General features: G+C 39.7%; 1 protein-coding gene across 1 annotated transcript in view; it reads right to left on the reverse strand.

Moving 5' to 3' along the window:
* Positions 1-6587: 6587 nt before the first annotated feature.
* The window catches only part of ARHGAP18 (Rho GTPase activating protein 18), a 68319-nt gene continuing 55621 nt past the window's right edge, over positions 6588-19285 (reverse strand). The window contains exons 11-15 of the mRNA XM_081998052.1: positions 17919-18125; positions 16964-17110; positions 11236-11360; positions 9957-10018; positions 6588-6806 (exon numbers count right to left, since the gene is read on the reverse strand). Coding sequence (XP_081854178.1) covers positions 6715-6806; positions 9957-10018; positions 11236-11360; positions 16964-17110; positions 17919-18125 — 633 coding nt within the window. The 3' untranslated portion in view covers positions 6588-6714. The remainder of the gene's footprint in view (positions 6807-9956; positions 10019-11235; positions 11361-16963; positions 17111-17918; positions 18126-19285) is intronic.

Here is a 19285-nt window from a genome sequence, read left to right on the forward strand (position 1 = left end):
TCAAACAGCTCTTCTCAGATTAGGGGAAAAAGCAAATAAGCAAGCAACCCATTTCCAGTTGCTAATCCGACGCAACCCAAGCTTTGGAACCTCAGTCGACACTCGAACATTTCCAAGCAATTACGTGCTCCCTTGTTTATTCTGGGTCATTTGAAGCCAGTCATACATCTGCACGCTGGTAACCCGCAAGGGACACTCCAGTAACTCACGTGAGCTTGCGATCTTCTGCTGTGCAAAGCTTTCTGTCCTCGCAGTTTCACTGTGTCCAGACAATGGGACACTGAGGTTGTACCTGACTGACGCACCACCTCAGATAAACGAGTTACGTACTGTGGGACTGTGAGAAAAATACTTAAAATACAAGAATTTAGCAAGTCGGATAGCCCTCAGTGCAGCTGACAGGACGGATGGCAGGAAAGCAAGCGCACGTTCCTGTCACAACCAGGCGGCAGTTCCACTGCTCTGATGGCATATCGTGGTTTAGCCCCAGCTGGCAGCTAAGCACCACACAGCCGCTCGCTCACTCCCCCTCCCGCAGTGGGACAGGGGAGAGAATTGGGGGAAAAAACTTGTGGGTTGAGATAAAAACAGTTGAATAGGACAGCAAGAGAGAAGGAAACAACAGTGATAACAATGATAATAATGCTGACAAAGGAATGTACAAGAACAAGCGATGCCCAATACAGCAATTGCTCACCACCCGGCGATCGACAGCCCATCCCCAAGCAGCGATTTCCGCCCCCCGGCCAACGCCAGTTTATGTACTGGGCATGACATGGTATGGTATGGAATATTTCTGGCCAGCCTGGGTCAGCTGTCCTGGCTGTGTCCCCTCCCAGCTCCCCGTGCACCCCCAGCCTGCTCGCTGCAGGCCAGCGCAAGAAGCTGGACTGTCCTTGACTGCTCAGCAACAACTCAAAACATCAGCACGTTACCAACATTTTCTCATCCCAAACCCAAAACACAGCCTTACACTAGCTGAAGAAAACCAGCTCTATCCTGGCTGAAACCAGGACACAGCACAAGACGACACACAGTAAAGTGGCGCAGAACTGACTTACCTACAGGACCTGATCTAGTGACACAGCCAGACTCTTCACGAGAGGCAAGGCAAGGAAAGCAAAACCCAGGTGCTTTCAAGAGTAATGCTTTATGGAGATGTAATGGTAACACAGCTCATTTGGCAGATAAAATACGGAGACACTGGCTCTCAATGTGAGTGATCATTAGTTAATTGGTTTTACATGCCACAGGAAGAATGAGGGATCCTTTCAATTATCCCAAAAGGGACTAATCAAGGAGTGATAACATCTGCAGGGATCTTGCACCACCACCACCTGCGTATGATTCAGACTAGAGGATGTGAATGGTGAGGTATATTCCTACTACAGTTTAAAACTTGTATGTGAAGGCTGTCCTTGGATGTTGACCAATTTTAGACCTGATCTTTTGTCCAGGACGAAGGTTAACTCACAACAGACCTGTACCGCTACCCACCTCCCCGCCCCTGTGATTGCCATTAGCTGCAGGTATGGCTCAGGCCGGGAGGGTGCTCACTTGGGTGCCACATCCAAAGGGGGTGAGGGGTGAGCTGTATCAACCAGAAGTTTGCACCACAAAAGCCAGCCCAGGAGAACACCTGCGGCAGCTTGAGCAACAATGACCCACATCAAGTCAGCAAAGAAGATTCAGAGGGCAACACAAGCGCTTTCAGGAGCATCCAAAGGCATGATGCCAGTTCCCGATGGCCGCTGCAAGCTCCACCACAGCCTCCCTCCATGGTCAGAGCGTGTGTACATCCCCTCTCCCGCATCTGTTCTGGTGCCTAAATAAAGGTTGAGTTTATGCTTTCATTTTCCCTTTGATCAAAGGACTTGTACTGCCTCCGTCTCCCTTCCAGTTGCCTGGTTTTATGAAGCTCATAGAAACTTAATTATTTTTGAGGCATTCCCTCCCCTCACTCCATTTGCCAAAAATGACTGAAGTCTGCCAGCAGATTCAAAGGTAATTAGGGCAAGGCGCATGCAGGCAACGAGATTACCCCAGACACCTTTCCTTTGGAAACCAGGCTAAAAACTTCAATGTTGTATTTATTAAAACAGTCCCCTGAAGTCGGATTCCTGATTGTGGTACTTCTGTAACCGGCAATATGGCAGATTTTTAAAACAATTTTTGGAGGATTGTATTTGGTTTCTACACACCTTCTAGCTGCAGGCAAGCCATTTATGAACACTTTTCCCATCTGTTTAATGGGGATAAGTACTTAACTGCCTCAGACGTGGTCTCTGTGCAAACACAAACAGTGGTCTGAGGATCTTATAAGCATTGGTCTACATAAAAATTATTATAAATATTGCTGTAGAGATTACTGTGTATGCATTTTATTCTTTTTGAATGGCTGCAACGTTTTAAAAAAAGCAGCACAATAGAGATCTAATCCTCAGACATATTTAAGGGTGATACAGAGGAAATCATTCATTTAGCAAATCTTTTGCCAAGTTAGCTTTCTGCTGCAATTTAACTCTTAATACTTTTTAGTAAAAGGAGTGTGTTTCATTGGACGGTTCCATTGGTTTTAAGAAGAATATCTGACAAAGAAATAATGGGCGTGAAGAAGCTTCAAGCAGGCCTTTCTCAAACATCTCCTTCTCTGTTAGTGCTCACTGGATAAAAATACATCTCCTTACCCCCCCGAATTCATCTCAGTCATGCCACCACATATTGAAAGGCCTGGAGATCAACATGCAGATGGAGATCAGTGATGAGTGGTGTCCCTCAGAGGTCCATACTGGGACCAGTACTGTTTAATATCCTCATCAATAACTTAGTGGGATCGAGTGCACCCTCAGCAAGTTCACAGATGACACCAAGCCGAGTGGTGCGGTTGACACACCTGAGGGATGGAATGCCATCCAGAGGGACCTGGACAAGCTCAAGGAATGGGCCTGTGTGAACCTCATGAGGTTCAAAAAGGCCAAGTGCAGGGTCCTGCACCTGGGTCAGGGCAACCCCCGGTATCAATACAGGCTGGGGGATGAAGGGATCAAGAGCAGCCCTGCTGAGAAGGCCATGGAGGTATCTGGTGGATGAAAAGCTGGACATGAGCCAGCAATGTGCGCTTGTAGCCCAGAAGGCCAACCATATCCTGGGCTGCATCCAGAGAAGCATGGCCAGCAGGTCCAGGGAGGTGATTTTGCCCCTCTACTCCGCTCTGGTGAGACCCCACCTACAGTACTGTGCCCAGCTCTGGAGCCCTCAGCACAGCAAAGACATGGACCTGTTGGGGCGGGTCCAGAGGAGAGCCACAAAAGTGATCAGAGGGATGGAACACCTCTGCTATGAGGACAAGCTAAGAGAGTCGGGGTTGTTCAGCCTGGAGAGCAGAAGGCTCCCAAGAGACCTCATTGCAGCTTTCCAGTACTTCAAGGGGGCTTATAAGAAAGTTGGGGACAGACTTTTTAGCAGGGCCTGTTGCAATAAGACGAGGGGTAATGGTTTTAAACCTAGTTGAAGATGTCTCTGCTCATTCCAGGGAGGTTGGACTAGATGACCTTTAACGGTCCCTTCCAACCCAAACTGTTCTATGATTCTAAGGAAACTCTGCCCATGCTTCCCACATCCAGACCCATTCATCTTCCTGCTCCCTACTGCCTTCATGAAACCTCACCAGCACACTCGCATGCGCTGCATGGTGACCTGCAACGCGAGAAAAACCTGCCATGCTGCTGCCTGCCTCACTGTGGCTCCGGCGGGGGCAGGTGGCTGGGATGACCGCTTTCCTCCCAGTGCCCGCAGATATCCAGGGACAGCGCATGGGCTGCACACAAGGCGGGGCGGTACAGGAGGCTATGGAAAAATGAGCACCAACTCTTTGGTCTTTGAAGAGAGCAGGCAGTACGAGAAAGGTGACAACACCCCACACAAGCATTGTGGACCCTCTCACCCCTGCCCCACCAAATATACACTGGAGGATGATTTTTGAGCACAAAACCATCTTTACATGCTCCACAACATCCAGGCAGCAGCACAAGAGACTACCACCTGCTTCCCCACTCCTTCCTTCCTTCCCCCATCCCCACCCCTCTACCCACACAGGGTTGCGTACTAAGTGTTAAATCAATTAAGCTGTCAGCCCGGTAAAAAAAACACCTGCGGATGTGCTTCCCCAAGTCATCAGCCAAACAATGATCAGCTGCCAAATTGCCCCAAATAAGCAACCCAGGCAGTGTTGTCTTCTTAATTATAAAAGATTCTTATCAGCTTACCTGAATGCGTTTTGGACTTCCCCCTTGTGGCCTAATTTAATTCTTTAATTAGGAGGAATTAAGAGCCAGTATTTTCAATAAATGCTGAGAGGGTTGCTGTTCCTTCCCATATACCCACTAAAGCATTCTATTACAGATTTAGCTAGGGTGTGCTGTGATTGTGGCAAAGTTTTAAACTTCTAGCCAGTATTTCCTTTTCCAGCAGGCATTCATGTTGTAAGAGTCGTTCTAACTTATCAGCATCTCTTTTCATACACAAAAGTACAAATTACCTACAAAGATATAAAGTGTGAAATTAAAAAATAATCACCGCTTAGTGTCACTTGGGTATGTTTTACATACAAATAGAAGAATTCAAATGAGGAAAGAAGTCAGAAAAAACAACATTTAATTATAAAAGAGCCTTTTAAATTAAAAAAGATAATGGCACTAAACCAAAAACAAAGTTATTTAAGAGATCATAGCCACAGGGCGGTTGTAATTTTATACTGAAACTGTACAGCTGTTCCTATCATCTGCACTTTGCTCCTGATTAAAATAACATCTAGAGTTCCAGTAACAAGTAACCTTTTACAGAACTAAAGTGTATTATCAAAACACACATCATTTTTGTATTACATGACAAAAAACCCTTATATTTATTACATTAGATTCATAAATATTTACCTAAGCATTGTATTGGTTTTCTATTCTACTCCTTACATTTAAAGAACAGGGAGTGTGGTTTGTTCTATGGACAAAAGTGATTTGTCTTACAGGTTTCCCCCACAGTGGCACAGTGCTGCACCACGCAGGGGTACCCAACGAGATGGAGCTTCAAGGGCAGTACAGTCACATTAGAACTATTTCAGATTTATTTATGCTGAATTTGAGAATCCTTCAGTGCTTCCTTTCCATATGAAGACAACCATCAACTTTAAAAAACAATAAATACTTACACCCCCAAAATTGTTCATATGCTGTGGATAACTAATGAGCAGATGTCTAACTTTTCTATGACCTTTCAGAGTTCTGTTTCATTGCTTATATATAAAATGGAGAGTTCCAGTTACTTTGGGAACAACACAGTCAGGACCTGTATCCAAAGCTCAGCAGAAAGGTCCTTTAATTGGCTTTGATCAAGTAAAAAAAAAAAAAAATCACTCCTTGATTGTATGTAGAATATTCCGTATGAGGTCAATATAATTCTGTGTGTGCACTGAAAGAAAATATTTCATTCCAAGGATATAATTTCACAGTAGTTATTTTAGGTAGTCAGCACACAGGTGAGAGCACTTAAGCACAGCTGAGCTTACAGAAGTTAAAGTGGTACAGAAGTTAGTGAGCCCAAAGTCAGCGCAAGGGAAACCAAAACTCGATCTCTAGCCTCATCCAGGACAGACTAGACATAAAGCTGATGGTAGATAATATCCAAAAAGCCTATGCGAACTCCACAGTAGACCATTACACTGACTGTGAATGAAAGGCTTGGTAGTTTGCAGCCTATGAAATTTAGACTACAGTTTCCCTTCACAGTTATTTTATTCTTCCTGAAAGTTTTTATTGTGCTAGTAATTGGCAGGTTTTGGCAGTTTACAAAATGCTTTGCAATCTATCAGGTGTCCAAAAAAACTGAAACCAGTTTATGTAACATGGCTGCATATCATTGCTGAAAACCTAAAGGTCTTTCTAGTGCCTGACAATATTCCAGAAAGGGCACTGCTAAGAGTGGTGAGCTTTGAAAATTACTCACCTTGTCACATGGTCCTTTCTTTTTTCTTTTTTTTTTTAATAATCTCAAGAATACAATCAACTAGAATAAGAATAAAAAATATTTAAAAGATCTAGCAAAAAAAGCTGCAGTGAAAGGAATTTCACAGTTGTTTTTAAATAGTTTTCATCAAACTTTACCTACAAAGTGAACAAAATTAGGACTTCCAAAGACAAAATATATTGCATTGCAGTTTCTTCCTGTGAATTTCACACTTACTTGGGAAATTCATATGACTAGTTTTAGGTATTTTTATTACTGTACCATTTAGAAGTGCTGATCAGGATTTGGTTCTCCAGTGTACTAGTACTGTAAAAACATACATGAACACACAATTCTATACAAACAGATTGTAGATCTCTAATATAAAGAGGTTAAACATCTGTTTGAAAAATAAATTCTTCTGAAACAAGAGCTACCATATGGGAGGTAGATTAGTGCCATTAAAATATCTAAGGTACTTATTCTAATTTCAAATATGAGTGGGAAAACTGCAATCTCCAAAATATTGCTGTGAGTAAAACTGAAAATTTACTGGTAATCACTGTTGGGTTTCCATCACTTTTTTTTTTTTAAACTGGATAAGGTTCTATTAATATATATTATGCAGTTGAATGTTGAAAGGACGCACTATCCCTTTGAAACATTCAGCCTTACAAAGTAAGTCCACAGGTTGTTCTTTTGCCATTAGTTGTGACCTTAGCTCTGCTTAGATTTTATAACCCACTCAGCATTTGGGTTGAGCTGGTATAGGTCCTTCATGTAGGTATCATCATCAAGGCAGCGTTCTCCTAGAAACAGGAAGAGATACGTGGTTACATCAGCACCAAAAAAGAAACAATTTTCAAAGTTCTTGCCATTGTTTTATTCCATTTAGGTTTTCAAGCCCTCTCTGTGTTATTAAACAAAGGACAATGCAGCTAAAACCTAGAAGCACTCTTACTCTTCCCATCTGGAGCCCTCAGCACAGGAAAGACATGCACCTCTTGGCGAGGGTCCAGAGGGCCACAAAAATGATGAGAGGGATGGGACACCTCTGCTATGAGGATAGGCTGAGAGAGCTGGGGCTGTTCAGCCTGGAGAAGAGAAGGCTGCAAGGAGACCTTCTTGCAGCCTTCCAGTACTTCAAGGGGACTTAAAAGAAAGATGGGGACAGATGTTTTAGCAGGGCCTGCTGCAATAGGACACGGGGTAATGGTTTTAAACTCAAAGAGGGCAGATTAAGACCAGATATAAGGAAGACATTTTTCACAGTGAGGGTGGTGAAATCCTGGCACAGGTTGCCCAGGGAGGTGGTAGATGCCCCATCCCTGGAAACATTCGCGGTCAGGCTGGACGGGGCTCTGAGCAACCTGATCTAGTTGAAGCTGTCCCTGCTCGTTGCAGGGGGTCGGACTAGATGGCCTTTAAAGGACCCTTCCAACTCAAACTATTCTGTGATTCTATGATCTGTCCTGGGGAAGAAGGGGGACAGAGGAAGAAGGAAGGAGAATAGGTGCTGTGCCACCTCTGTGGCACATTCTAGGTCATATTCTTCACACAGACTATGCACCTGGGAGCTCCCCTCTGCGACAGTTTAGGAAAAAAGGAGCAATGCCCTGGTCCTCCTGTGGTTATATCCAACCATTTACATTTGCATAGAAGCCCATTAAAATTTCAGGTTATTTTCCACTTGTTAAGTGGAAAGTTTGAGCAAGGTTTGTCTTTGCTAAGAAGGTATTACTCCCTATCCTGCTCCTCTTGGTCAGCAGTTCTGCATAGCACTTGTAATAGTTACTGTCATAGGAGGGAAAAGTAGTACAGTGTTCTTGGTGCATTTCAAGCAATTAATTTACGTCTAGTAGCTATGATGAAAATAGCATTTGCTGATCCATCAAGATCTGCATACTTTTCCCATTCCTCCACAGGCAAAGCATTATCTCATGCATTTGCAGCTCTACATCGCAGACCCTCTCCTACTCCAGCATGTAAGTGGTCGGGGTAGGTGACCTGTGTGCCAGCCAGATGTTTCCAGCACATATGGTCCTGACGCAGGAGGCGAGCAGAGGTGCGATGCTTTAGCTGGGTTTGTCTGCCAGCTCTTTGCACTCCCTGCCCAGAGCAGGCTCAACCAAGCTCGGTCTCCTTCTGCTCCCTCTCCATCCATTCTTCTTGCCAAGTGGCAGCCTGTTTTGCCTCTATGATTTTTAGCCCAATCTACGCAACCTGTACTGCCCACACTGCTGAACTAAGCCCCCTCCCTGACACTGTGAAGCATGTTCAGGCAGTGAGAGCACAGGGGCAGTGGTTTGCCATGTCCATGTTCAGTCCTGGTCACAAAGCAACGGCAGAAATCCCCTTCAGTGCCCTGAAGCCTATAGCGTGCCGAGTACTCAAAAAACGCCTGGAGACTTCAGCAGCTCTATCTGCTAGGGGACAGGATCGCAGCATTGCGCCTGTTACAATTATGAGCATAAGTGTAAGCACATGAGGGTATCATGAGCCTGCCAAGTCTTCTCCCTTTTGGGGTCCCTCTACATGAGTCAGTCACAATGGGCAGAAATACAGAATGGCAAAGATTGTGACAGCTGGTTTACTTAAACCTGCACAGCAGGTTGAAGTCCGGGAGTTTCTCTCCTCTCAACTGAGGGTATTAATAAGGACTAGTATTTGTAAGGGCTGATTAAAGTTGAAATTGTCTGGAAGTAAACCATTCAGACAGAGGAAACATCTCAGCTTTCTATCCTGATTCATAACAAAATAAACCAAAATAAAACAGATCTGCAACTAGCCATGTATTTTCTCTGAGAGACATACAATTTCTGTCACATGTTTACAGTGATAGTAGGTTGTTCCAGGTTCACCGGAATTCTGTTACAAAAACTTTTTTCTATGACAACTACACCTCTGTACAATAAACAAGACACTCCTTTAAAAATGTCTTACAACTGGGATCACAACCTGCAAATGTATGTTCATATTGGACATGCAAGAGAACATACAATACTTTAATCTGGCATCCAGCTATGTCAGTAACTTCTTTTTTTGCCATCAGACTTAGTAAAAACACTAACATATATCTGTTGTAGGGAACATAGGAACATAGGAAGGTGTTATTTTTAATTTAAGTCTTTTGGTTTAGACACACACACAAAAATTTATATAAAACAGTAACTAGGTAAAATGGAAAAATATGCTAGAAGTAGCAATTTACATCCAGGATTCAAACTTGCAGAGTACAGAAGTACTGGGCATTCATGACATTTTATAATTTCAAATAAAGTTTAATAGGTTACAGCTAGTAAGAAAAAAATAAATGTAAGTCCAATACAATACTGTTTTCTAGTTCTCTTTTTTTTTTGCTGAACATATGAAAAATACTGTGATTAGAAACTGATTTGCAATGCAAAAACAGTTTTGCATTCATTAAAAAAAAATCAGAACTGTGTTCAAAATTATCCTTTGGCGTTAACCTTGCTGATCTGCTATTTGCTTTAATCAAGAGGGTCTGGAAGACACAGCGCAGAAAGACTAACCACTGGAAAATTTTATCTCTAGGTCATCTTTCTGGTTGAACATTTTTTTCCCCAAAGGAACCTGCAAGCAACGCTCAAATGCAGACCATGAAGGACTGCAAGTTCCCTTATTATGCCCCAATACGAAGAGATGAATAAGATGAACTTCAAGCACCTTCCAATACAACTTTTCTGTGCTTCTTCACTGTACATACGTATCAGGAACACCTGTTACAGCTGCCATCTTCCTCTGGGAGAGATAATAAGGCACTACTAATATGATGATCACACCAACATCTCTGCTTCCTTCTCCCCAAGGTTAACTGTCTACCTTAGTGTCAGGGAGAACTAGGGACATGGATAAAAATGGAACCACAGTGAAGCCCATGGACAATGTGCCAAGGAATCCCATTCTAGCAAAATAAGCTGTGCAGAAGCCATTCTTACCAATATTTCCTCCTATTTCATAAAGAAAGACCTCTTCTTTCTTGAGTGTTTGGACATTTCCACTGTCAGGAACAAAACACAGTGAGTAACAATATGGCGAAAGAGCTTGTACACCGGCCACTTCGATGTGTCCGGGAGAAATTATGCTAATTAAGATCAGCAGTGTGCCTGTCATAAAACCTTCGTGCTTATACTCATTTACTGATACAGTAAGTGAACAAGAACAGCCTTGCATGCTAATGCAAATGAATAGCCTTGCAAATGAGCAATACACCATAGAAAAGGTAAAATAAGATAGAAGTGAAGAAACTATGAGGTTTAGAAAATAATTCCATTGTTATTAGCAAGTATCCTGAATATTTAGCCTCCGATTTTTCTTTCACTGCTGCTGCAAAAATAAGTATTCCCCTCAAACATTTTATATTTCTGAAGAAGCCTTATGGTTGGGTGGGCGAAACCACATTCTTGCTGTTTTTAATTTTGCTGACACTAAAAGAAGTAAAAAACAGCCAGTGGAAGAATAAAATCCCATATTGCAAAGGGATTCTATTATTCTCATTGCTTAATTGTAATAATATATGCTAAGGCACAGCTAGAAAATAACTTTCTGTCAAAAGTGTAAACCTCTAAAAACAGCATTTAGGAAAAAGCTGCTTAATCTCAACTAGTATACCACATTACTGCTTTAGCATGAATAGTTATATATGATGCACTTGTGTGTTAATTTTTTTTTCTTGCTAAGTCTATTATCATTTCTTACTTTTCTCATATGTATAAAAAATAAATATAAAAGCTTGATTGAAACTTCTCCCTCTCAAATGTAGCTTTCTTTTTAAACCACTGCACATGCATGACGTTTGCACATATTTGTATCCCCCTATAATATATATAAAATATATATAATATATATAAATGTTATATATAAATGCATTTTTTTTACAAAATAGTTTCTTTCTCTTTTCCTCATTCCTTTGTTCCCTAGGCTTATTGTCTTGAAGTTCCCTTCTATCTCCTCCTCAGAAAGTTACAAAAGTATTCCTGACCCATCAGATTAAATAGGAGCTAATATTTTACTAATGCCACTCCTAAAGGCTTTGTGAGCTTTAATGACATTAGGAGCACTAAATTAATTCCTCAAGCATGTATTCTAATAGGCTAAATTTGGCCCAAAAGTTCATGAACTCACCTGGACTTAAAGTATTTTAAAACTTTTTTCTTGATATAGTATATGAAAAGACACATCTCCCGACATGGTAACAAAACAAGAATGTGTTTGTACCTTTTCTGGCTGAGAAACCTGGCTACTATATCACCGGCTTTCAGTTCTTCTGTCAGCTGTATTGCCATGGAAACTTTCGAAAGATGAGGCGCTTGCACCCGTATCACTCCCTGAGGAACATCAGCCTGCAAAGCAATAATGGTGTTGGAACAAAGCTGCTCGCAGCTGGCTTTGATGAGCTTCTCAAAATACAGTATGGAATAAGTAACTTAGTAGTTAAGTGTACTTACAGAGCACTGTACTATCTCTACACTTCGCTGCAGAAATATGACAACTACACAGTAATTCAGTGAATTACATCAGACCTTCAAATCTCTTTTTAACAGCAGGGACAACTTTGGAACAAAGGAACAGTAGTGTTTACTTATTTTTCAAAGATGTTAAGAATAACAATAACAATTACTGCTATATTAAGAGCACGCTTTGGCATACTAAGAAGCATATGAGATTGATATGGAAAAGACTTGCATGCATGAAAGCCAGGCAACCTCCCTGCACCACCACCCCCACTAAAACTTCCAGAAGAAACCTTTCCAGTTTCATTTAATCTGAATTTCATGCCAAAAAAAGAAATCACAAAGTATTCACGGGTCAGTCTACTTTAAGTGATTCCTCTTTTCAAATATAATTTCCTTTTAAAACAGATATTCACTACTGCAGCTTTTTCTCCCTATTTTTTATTCTCCAGAATATATTCAGCTAGTCAACCTGCAGGTCTGACTACATAATGCATTTGTATTTTATTTCAACGCAAAAATCCTTGATGATGAATATCAATCACATTGGTTACAGAAAGGAGGGCTCCGAAGGACAGTTTTTCTGTTCAACTTGCAGTACATGACATTTGCAGTTACAAAAGGCATAATTTATTTGTGAATAAGGTCCTAATGTCTGTTCCTGGAAATCCTGAGGTAATTTTTCTATTCGTATTACATTACCATTTACCCAAATGTACTCATTTTGATAGGAAAAGAAATGTGAGAGTCTCAGTAGTCAAGGTTGATTATGACAGTTCATTCTCTTCTTCTCCCCCTTATTTACTGCAATTGTAAGGCTGAACATTTTTTCCTCCATAATCAATGAACAAATCTGGGCACCTATGAATCTAGGATAGCTTTTCTGAAACCATTTGAGTTAAACGAATATAGAACAAGTCTAAGTGTGAGTAGAATCAGAAGCACAGCTTCCTGAGAAAGCTAAAGGCTCATTACTATACAAGTGATGAGCTATGGTAAGTAATTTTAAGCAAACAATCCTTCTATATCCAGTCTTTTTAATTACTGATTTTAAAAACACTAGACAGAACTGTTCATGTCTAAAGCACTAAGATCACCAAATTGGGAATTTGCTTCGTAGTAACTGTGGAATCAAAGATTCAAAAGGCTGCAATGGATCTCAAAGAGCAACCCCCTAAATTTACCTGTAAATTTGTCAAATCTATTTTTTAAGGCCTCCACCTATGGAAACAATGTCTGCAGCCATCTGCTAGAAAGTTAACACCTGCTTAAACATCTTTTGTCTCCTTCCAAACTGCTGGGAATCTGGCAAAAGGAAAAGAAACTTTTAAGGATGAAATGGTTATTTATAGATGTCCCTAACTGGTTTTTCATCAAATTCAGCATGGTAAATTTAAATTGGTTTTCATTTTTATATACAATTCTGTATCATTTTGTCTCGGTTGATTTTAATGGAGTTTTCCCAACCTTCATCTGGATAACAGGGGGATTTTTTCTATACAGCAGTGTATGAGAGAAGGAACAAGAAATGTCCAGAGAGCTGTAACATTACAGTCACAGATCAAACAGAATAACTACTTTGTTTATTCAGAGAGAATCATTATTAGCTCAGCTAATGAGTACATTTTGCCACCTTCACCACCTGCATTTACAGAAGAACTCATGCTTAGTATGTTCATGGTGCCCAACTATAGAGAGAACAGACACTGAGCATAGCCTAGCCCATTCACTGTGCAAGTTGGTGGGAAAGAAAACGTGGCCATAAAACCTCTAGGACCAGGGTCACAGAAGGACCTGTTCTCTGCACAGCACAGTTCAAAACATCCACGTTAGGGCTCCACATCATGACATATAAGCCAAGTACCTAAAAGATAATTGACAATATGATGAAGGGTGGGTCATTATATTATTTAGTTTGTGAGTCCCCTCTCCTGCCTCACAGGTTCTCTCAGAATGAGGTTTACAACACTGAAACCTCTGGCTGAGTTACGTCCTTGCACACTTTAAAAACATGAAGAGAGATACATCCTTAGTTGATGGAAAATACACTGGCCTCCAACATAGTCTGCAGCAGGCACAGCAGTTACCTATGAAGTACTCATCTTCTTTCAAACCCTTTCTTTTCAGAGGGACTTGAATCTACGTATCACAAAAGAACTGCCACTGCTTGGCTATAGGATCTGTGGTGGGTCTCTGCCAGATTCTCCTGTTCCATTTTGCATGACACACTTAAATATTCATCAGGCTAGACAAAGAGAGAAATGAAGTGACTATGCAGTATTTTCACTGACGACTCAGAAGATGGAATATAATATATACTTATTAAATGTGCAAATGATACCAAGAGGAATGGTGCACGAGCATTATGAAGAACGAAACTGGAATTCAAAGGGATCTTGCAAGTCTGAAAGAAATGGGATGCAGTTGTTCTCTTTGAACTGCAAAGTGTTGCACCTAGTTTGGGACAAACACCTGTAAAACTATATAAAGAGAAAGGACTTAGAATAGCAATTTTTTTAGTAAATAATCTGGCATTGCAGTGGATAACAAATTCAGCAAGAGTCGGTAATGTTATACTGTGAAAATTCAAAAAGGTTATGCAAACAGAACAGCTATGGGATACAATGGTTATTCTAACCTGTATTAGATAAGCCCAGCAGCATTGAATTGTGCTGCTAACATACCTCCTCCTTTTTTTGGAACAACTGCAACATATAGAGGAATACAATGACAGATGGTCTAAATCTGGCTATGTTAGTAGGTAAATTTCCAGTCCTGAGGGCATCTTTCTTTCCCTGAGTAGAGCATTATGCACCCCAACAGCAACATAAAGACTTAATCCATAACACAGACTTGGGGCCATAGGTATGCATAGGTAACCTGAAAAGCAGTTAACCCTCACAAGCCTTTCAATATTAACCACTCTTAGGACTGCACAGAGATCTTGCCCAAAGTATGCAGTAAATGCTATTTAACCTCCGTCTTAAAAGGGGAAACGTGATTGATATAGAGGCCTCATCAGAGACAAGGTGAAATTTTATCCAAATGAACTGACTGCCATTAAGAATGCAGATACTGAGATATTTCTGGAGAGTATGGAAGTGACTGAAGTTCTGTCCATCTGTGTTTAATCATGTGGGGTGCCACAGCATATGGTAGAAAATAGCGACTTTTTCTTATTTTTCATCCAGTTGCACGCAAGATAATTAACTCTCAAAAGTTTCAAACAGTTTTCACTGGAGTGGGGAATCACCACAAGTCTGGGTGCCTCACTTGCCACCTAATAGTGGAATGCAGTTCAGGAACTGCACAGGAAAATCATCTCAATTTCAAATTAAGGCAGTATAAATTGAAAAGGGGGGGGGGGGCGGAACAACATCAAATTTTCCTTAAAGAAGGAGACCTTTTTTTACTTGGAAAAATGTATAAAATTGGGACTTATAATGAAGCCTTCTCAATTTGGGAATATGATTTTAAGTGTAATACGTTCTCAGGCACCCAAATTACTGAATGCTTCAAATAAGCATGAAGAATCGTGAAAAACTGTGTAATTGTGAAAAATTGCACCATTTAATTTTGAAGGAAATCCCTAGAGATTTCTAGGGCTCAAAGAAAATTCTTGAATAGTAACTTTATATTTACACTTGGATATGTATTACATGAGACTTCAGCTCTAACTCCGCACTGGATTAAAAAGGCATATTTTACTCTAAAAGACCAACAGCACTGAAGTACAAAAAAATCCGGTACCTGAAGTTACAACAGCAGTTGCCTATTTCAGTGTGTTTGCTGTTATTCCTATGTTGAACAGGGGATGGCAGCATTAAGTGTCATCTCATTATAACTCAACTGAATTGTATTCAAAAAATCCTTTTCTTATTAGACAGCATAAAACAAATGTCAGTGTTTAACTAGCTTTATTTTAGAATTGTATGTAAGTCCTCATTCTGTGTATAGATTCCTTCATATAGATAGATACAAAAGTAAGGCAAAGTGATGCCTGGGGAATTAATTAATTTCGGACATTAAGAGACATATCAAATACTGCATATAAAATGAGGTACGAACACTGAAATATATGTCTCCTGCAGATACTGGATGCAGTTGTCCAAAGGATCCAGCTTTTTGCACACTAAAAAAAAAAAAAAGGGCAGCATACTTGCAAGATCAAACCAGGAAGATTTGAGGGATATTATTCATATATTCATTTGCCATATTCTATTTTTTGGCTTAATAGCTTAAAAAATGCTTTTATTAGAATATGGCAATCCTTTTTTGTAACAGTTTGCTATACACATACTTGATAATAAAACTACAGACCATTCAGACCAATGCATTTTTACAAGCTACCACAAGATGTCTCTAATTCATCGGAATCGTCAATAAGACTTCAACACACAAGGTGGTATTTTTATACCACCTAAACCTGGTATGTATTCGGTATGTTATCAAGATACACATATTTGGTGTTATCTGTTTATGTATTTAAAATAACTTTGGAATCATGTATTTCAAATGCATTATAGTTAAGATACCGTACTGTATAAGCTAATGAGCTTCAAAAAATTGTAATTACTAAACTTCATTGAAATAATAAATAATAAGAAATTTCAAGGTACATGAGATATATTTTTGAAAAGTTTCTGTGTCAGTGGGAACAAGTTTAATTAAAATATTTCTAAAGTACAGGAAAAATTAACACTATAATGCCACAGGATTTTTTTTTTTCACTGTAAAGAATGTGTGAAGAGTGTTACACTGAAACTTATGCCTTGACATGACTGATGGGCCTGGCAGAAGTCAATTACCTAATGGAGAGATACTGAACTGTGGATTATATACACAGGGGTAAGTTGGGAGTAGAGACTTGGACAATAGTTGCATAAGCAGCAGTTTATCAGGTTTTTTACATTTGTTTCATCCTTTGGGGTTTCTTGGGAGGGCAGGTTGTACATGCTCTAGCATGCTCCACTTTACAAGGAATACTTAAAGATTCATTACGGCAAAGAGTTCAGTGGTTTGGGAACTCCTGTAGGAGGAAGAAGGACTAAATGCTAGCTTTGTTTCCAAACACTATTAAATATCAAATAGTGAAATCTAGATATTTATTTAAGCAAACACATGGTCTGCTGTGACTTCCGTTGGGCAGCAATGCATCTAAATGTGGGTACAGTAACAGTGAGTGTTGTCACAGCACTTGCTCCCTCTACAGATACAGACCTAATGTACTTTTATTTCAGATGCCCAAATTGAAACAACCTGTGGGATATCATTTTTCAGAATAGAAATAATTTGAAAAATCTGAGAAAAACAAACAATCCAACCCTCTAAATGTGTCATGTTGGTAACCCATAAACTATGAAACCCATATTAACTTGCTACGTATTGAAATTCTCTGTTAAATAAATGTAGATATCCCCTCTGCTGTATCCATTTTTTCACTAGAGATGATAGTCTTATTAATAAAGTATTTCAAATGTATCTGTCCTTACATCATTAGGGGTCTTCTCCTGTTTCTCATGCTTTTCCCGGTCATATGCCATCTTTTTCAGAAGTTTCTTCATAGCTTTGTCCTTTTTCTCCTTCTTCTGGCTTTCAGTGTTTTGTTTTCTCACTTGGTTAACAATAAACTTAGGAATCTAGATGAATATAGATAGTAAGTATGAACATTTACAAAATTTCTTTAAGTAGCTAAGTTATCCAAACTGTAAACTGACAGATTATCAGGTGGAACTTGAAAAAATAGTATTTATTTCCAGTAATAATTAAGGATTCAAATAATACAAAACTGTGAAACAATTTAAAAACCACTCCATTTGTGATGTTATATTCTATTCAGTAAGCTCTCAGGAGAAGAGAGGTGGAATCATGCAGTGTTTTTACTTTCCTCAGCCAAAAAAATTCATTCAACACTTCAGTCTCTATACCACAGTGATAACTTTTCCTCACATGCAGCAAAGGTTAAAATTGTTGTCCATTGCTGAGGGACAACAAAGCCTGAACTTCTCGAGTCTAAGTTAAAGCTTTGCTTGAGACCATGACACAACTTCACGTTTTATCGAAACATGTTTTATATAAGATGAAGTTTGGCCCAAAAAGGAAATGGACTAAAACAGCGTGTTTCCTGCTAATACCTCTATGCAGAAAAGAATAAATTCCTCATAACAATGCATACTGATAGACCAAACACAAAGATCCCCCAAGGGCTTATTTTTGGGTTCACATATGGTACATACAATGTTAAAACTCTGACCATCAAAGCTTAACTCTACTGTAAGATGTAATGATTCCGTTTCACTCCTGTAACCTATGAGCAAGAAGCCAGGTGCATGGGGCTCATCTTTCTCTAAATCATGGAAATAAGTTCATATTACCTCTTTGTTCAGATGCCTTGTTTACAAAACTTATGATTCCCCCTCCCCGCTCCCCTTTTAAGAATACACTTACTGTCCAGAGAAGTTTTTGGTACTGAATCATAAAGCGCATGACATTTGCTGTTCCAGCTGCCATAACAAACTCGCTTTGTTCAATAGTTTTTGAGCCAAGCCCATGAAACGTGAAAAGGTTTGGGGCCATCACCATCGCAACATTCTTTAACGTCATTTTATTTTTGTCTCGATGATCAATTACTCTTTGGAGGAATTCAAGCAGTACCTGAAATAACAGTAGAACTTACAGAACTTACTCTGCATGTGAAAAAGTTACGAGTTAAACATGATGTTACACATTTTTGGAAAAAGCTCTTCATTCCTAACAAAATCACATTAAAAGCAATCAATAATAGGAAGTGTTTGTTCACGGACTGTAATGTAAATTTTGTTCATTTTAAGTAATGAAGTAAATCAGTCTCGTTACTTTTGTAGATAACATTTTCAAAACATTTTCAAAACCCTTCAAGTGACTTCAAAGCCCTGCACGGTAAGATTACTTTTTTTCAAAACCCTTGTTATGTAGGTGCATAAGTAGCATCCTACAGATGCTTTTGAAAACATTACTGTTGGCTTTTCTTAAATTGAAGGTGAACACAGTAGTGCCAGCTGTCATAGTTATGGAAACATGGAGTGGCTAGTTCTGTAAGGCAGGCAATTTGTGAGTGACAGGTAGCCGGTTCAAAACTGACAATCTTCAATTAATTCTGTTCCAGATATTTTTAACTCAAGTCAGGAGCCCCCCTGACTGCTTCCACACAGCAAACAAACTCAAAAAGAAAGTCATGTTTAAATGTTTAAATAACATCTTATGGGATTTTTTTGCCTGTAATAGAAGATGTTCTCCATCCTACACAAATCCTGCAAATTCATTTTTGATTGTAGTAATTTTAATAGGAAGCATATTCTGAAAAAGATGAATTGCTTTGCTACAAGCCCAAATTGGAAGACTCCATGTAACATGCTGCAAATACCAAAAGAAAGTATAACTTTTGAGCTTATTGAGAGTAGAAACAAACGGCACAGAGAAAAGTTAGGAATAAACATGAAGAGCTAAACCCATTTCCTAAACGCAAACTCTCATCCATTGTATTCTAACACTGTTTATTTTTTGCATTGGAAATAAAGACTGCTAAAAAAAAAAAAAAAGGGAATGAAACTTGCAAGAGAAAACGTTGCTTACTGGGAGATTATTATTGCAATCTACTGGAAAAATTTCAAGTCACATTCTTAAAAGTCACTTGGGAGGAATTAGGGTCCTAAGTTGGGGATTGTTTTTTTTTAGTTCTATGAAGTATGAAAAAAGAAAGAATCACTACTTTCAGCATTAACTTTGAACTGAAAAAAAGAATATTAAAAGAAAACAGCATTCATTACAGTGGATTC

The sequence above is a fragment of the Phaethon aethereus genome (genome assembly GCF_964289735.1).
Source record: "Phaethon aethereus genome assembly, chromosome: 3".
Classification (NCBI taxonomy): domain Eukaryota; kingdom Metazoa; phylum Chordata; class Aves; order Phaethontiformes; family Phaethontidae; genus Phaethon; species Phaethon aethereus.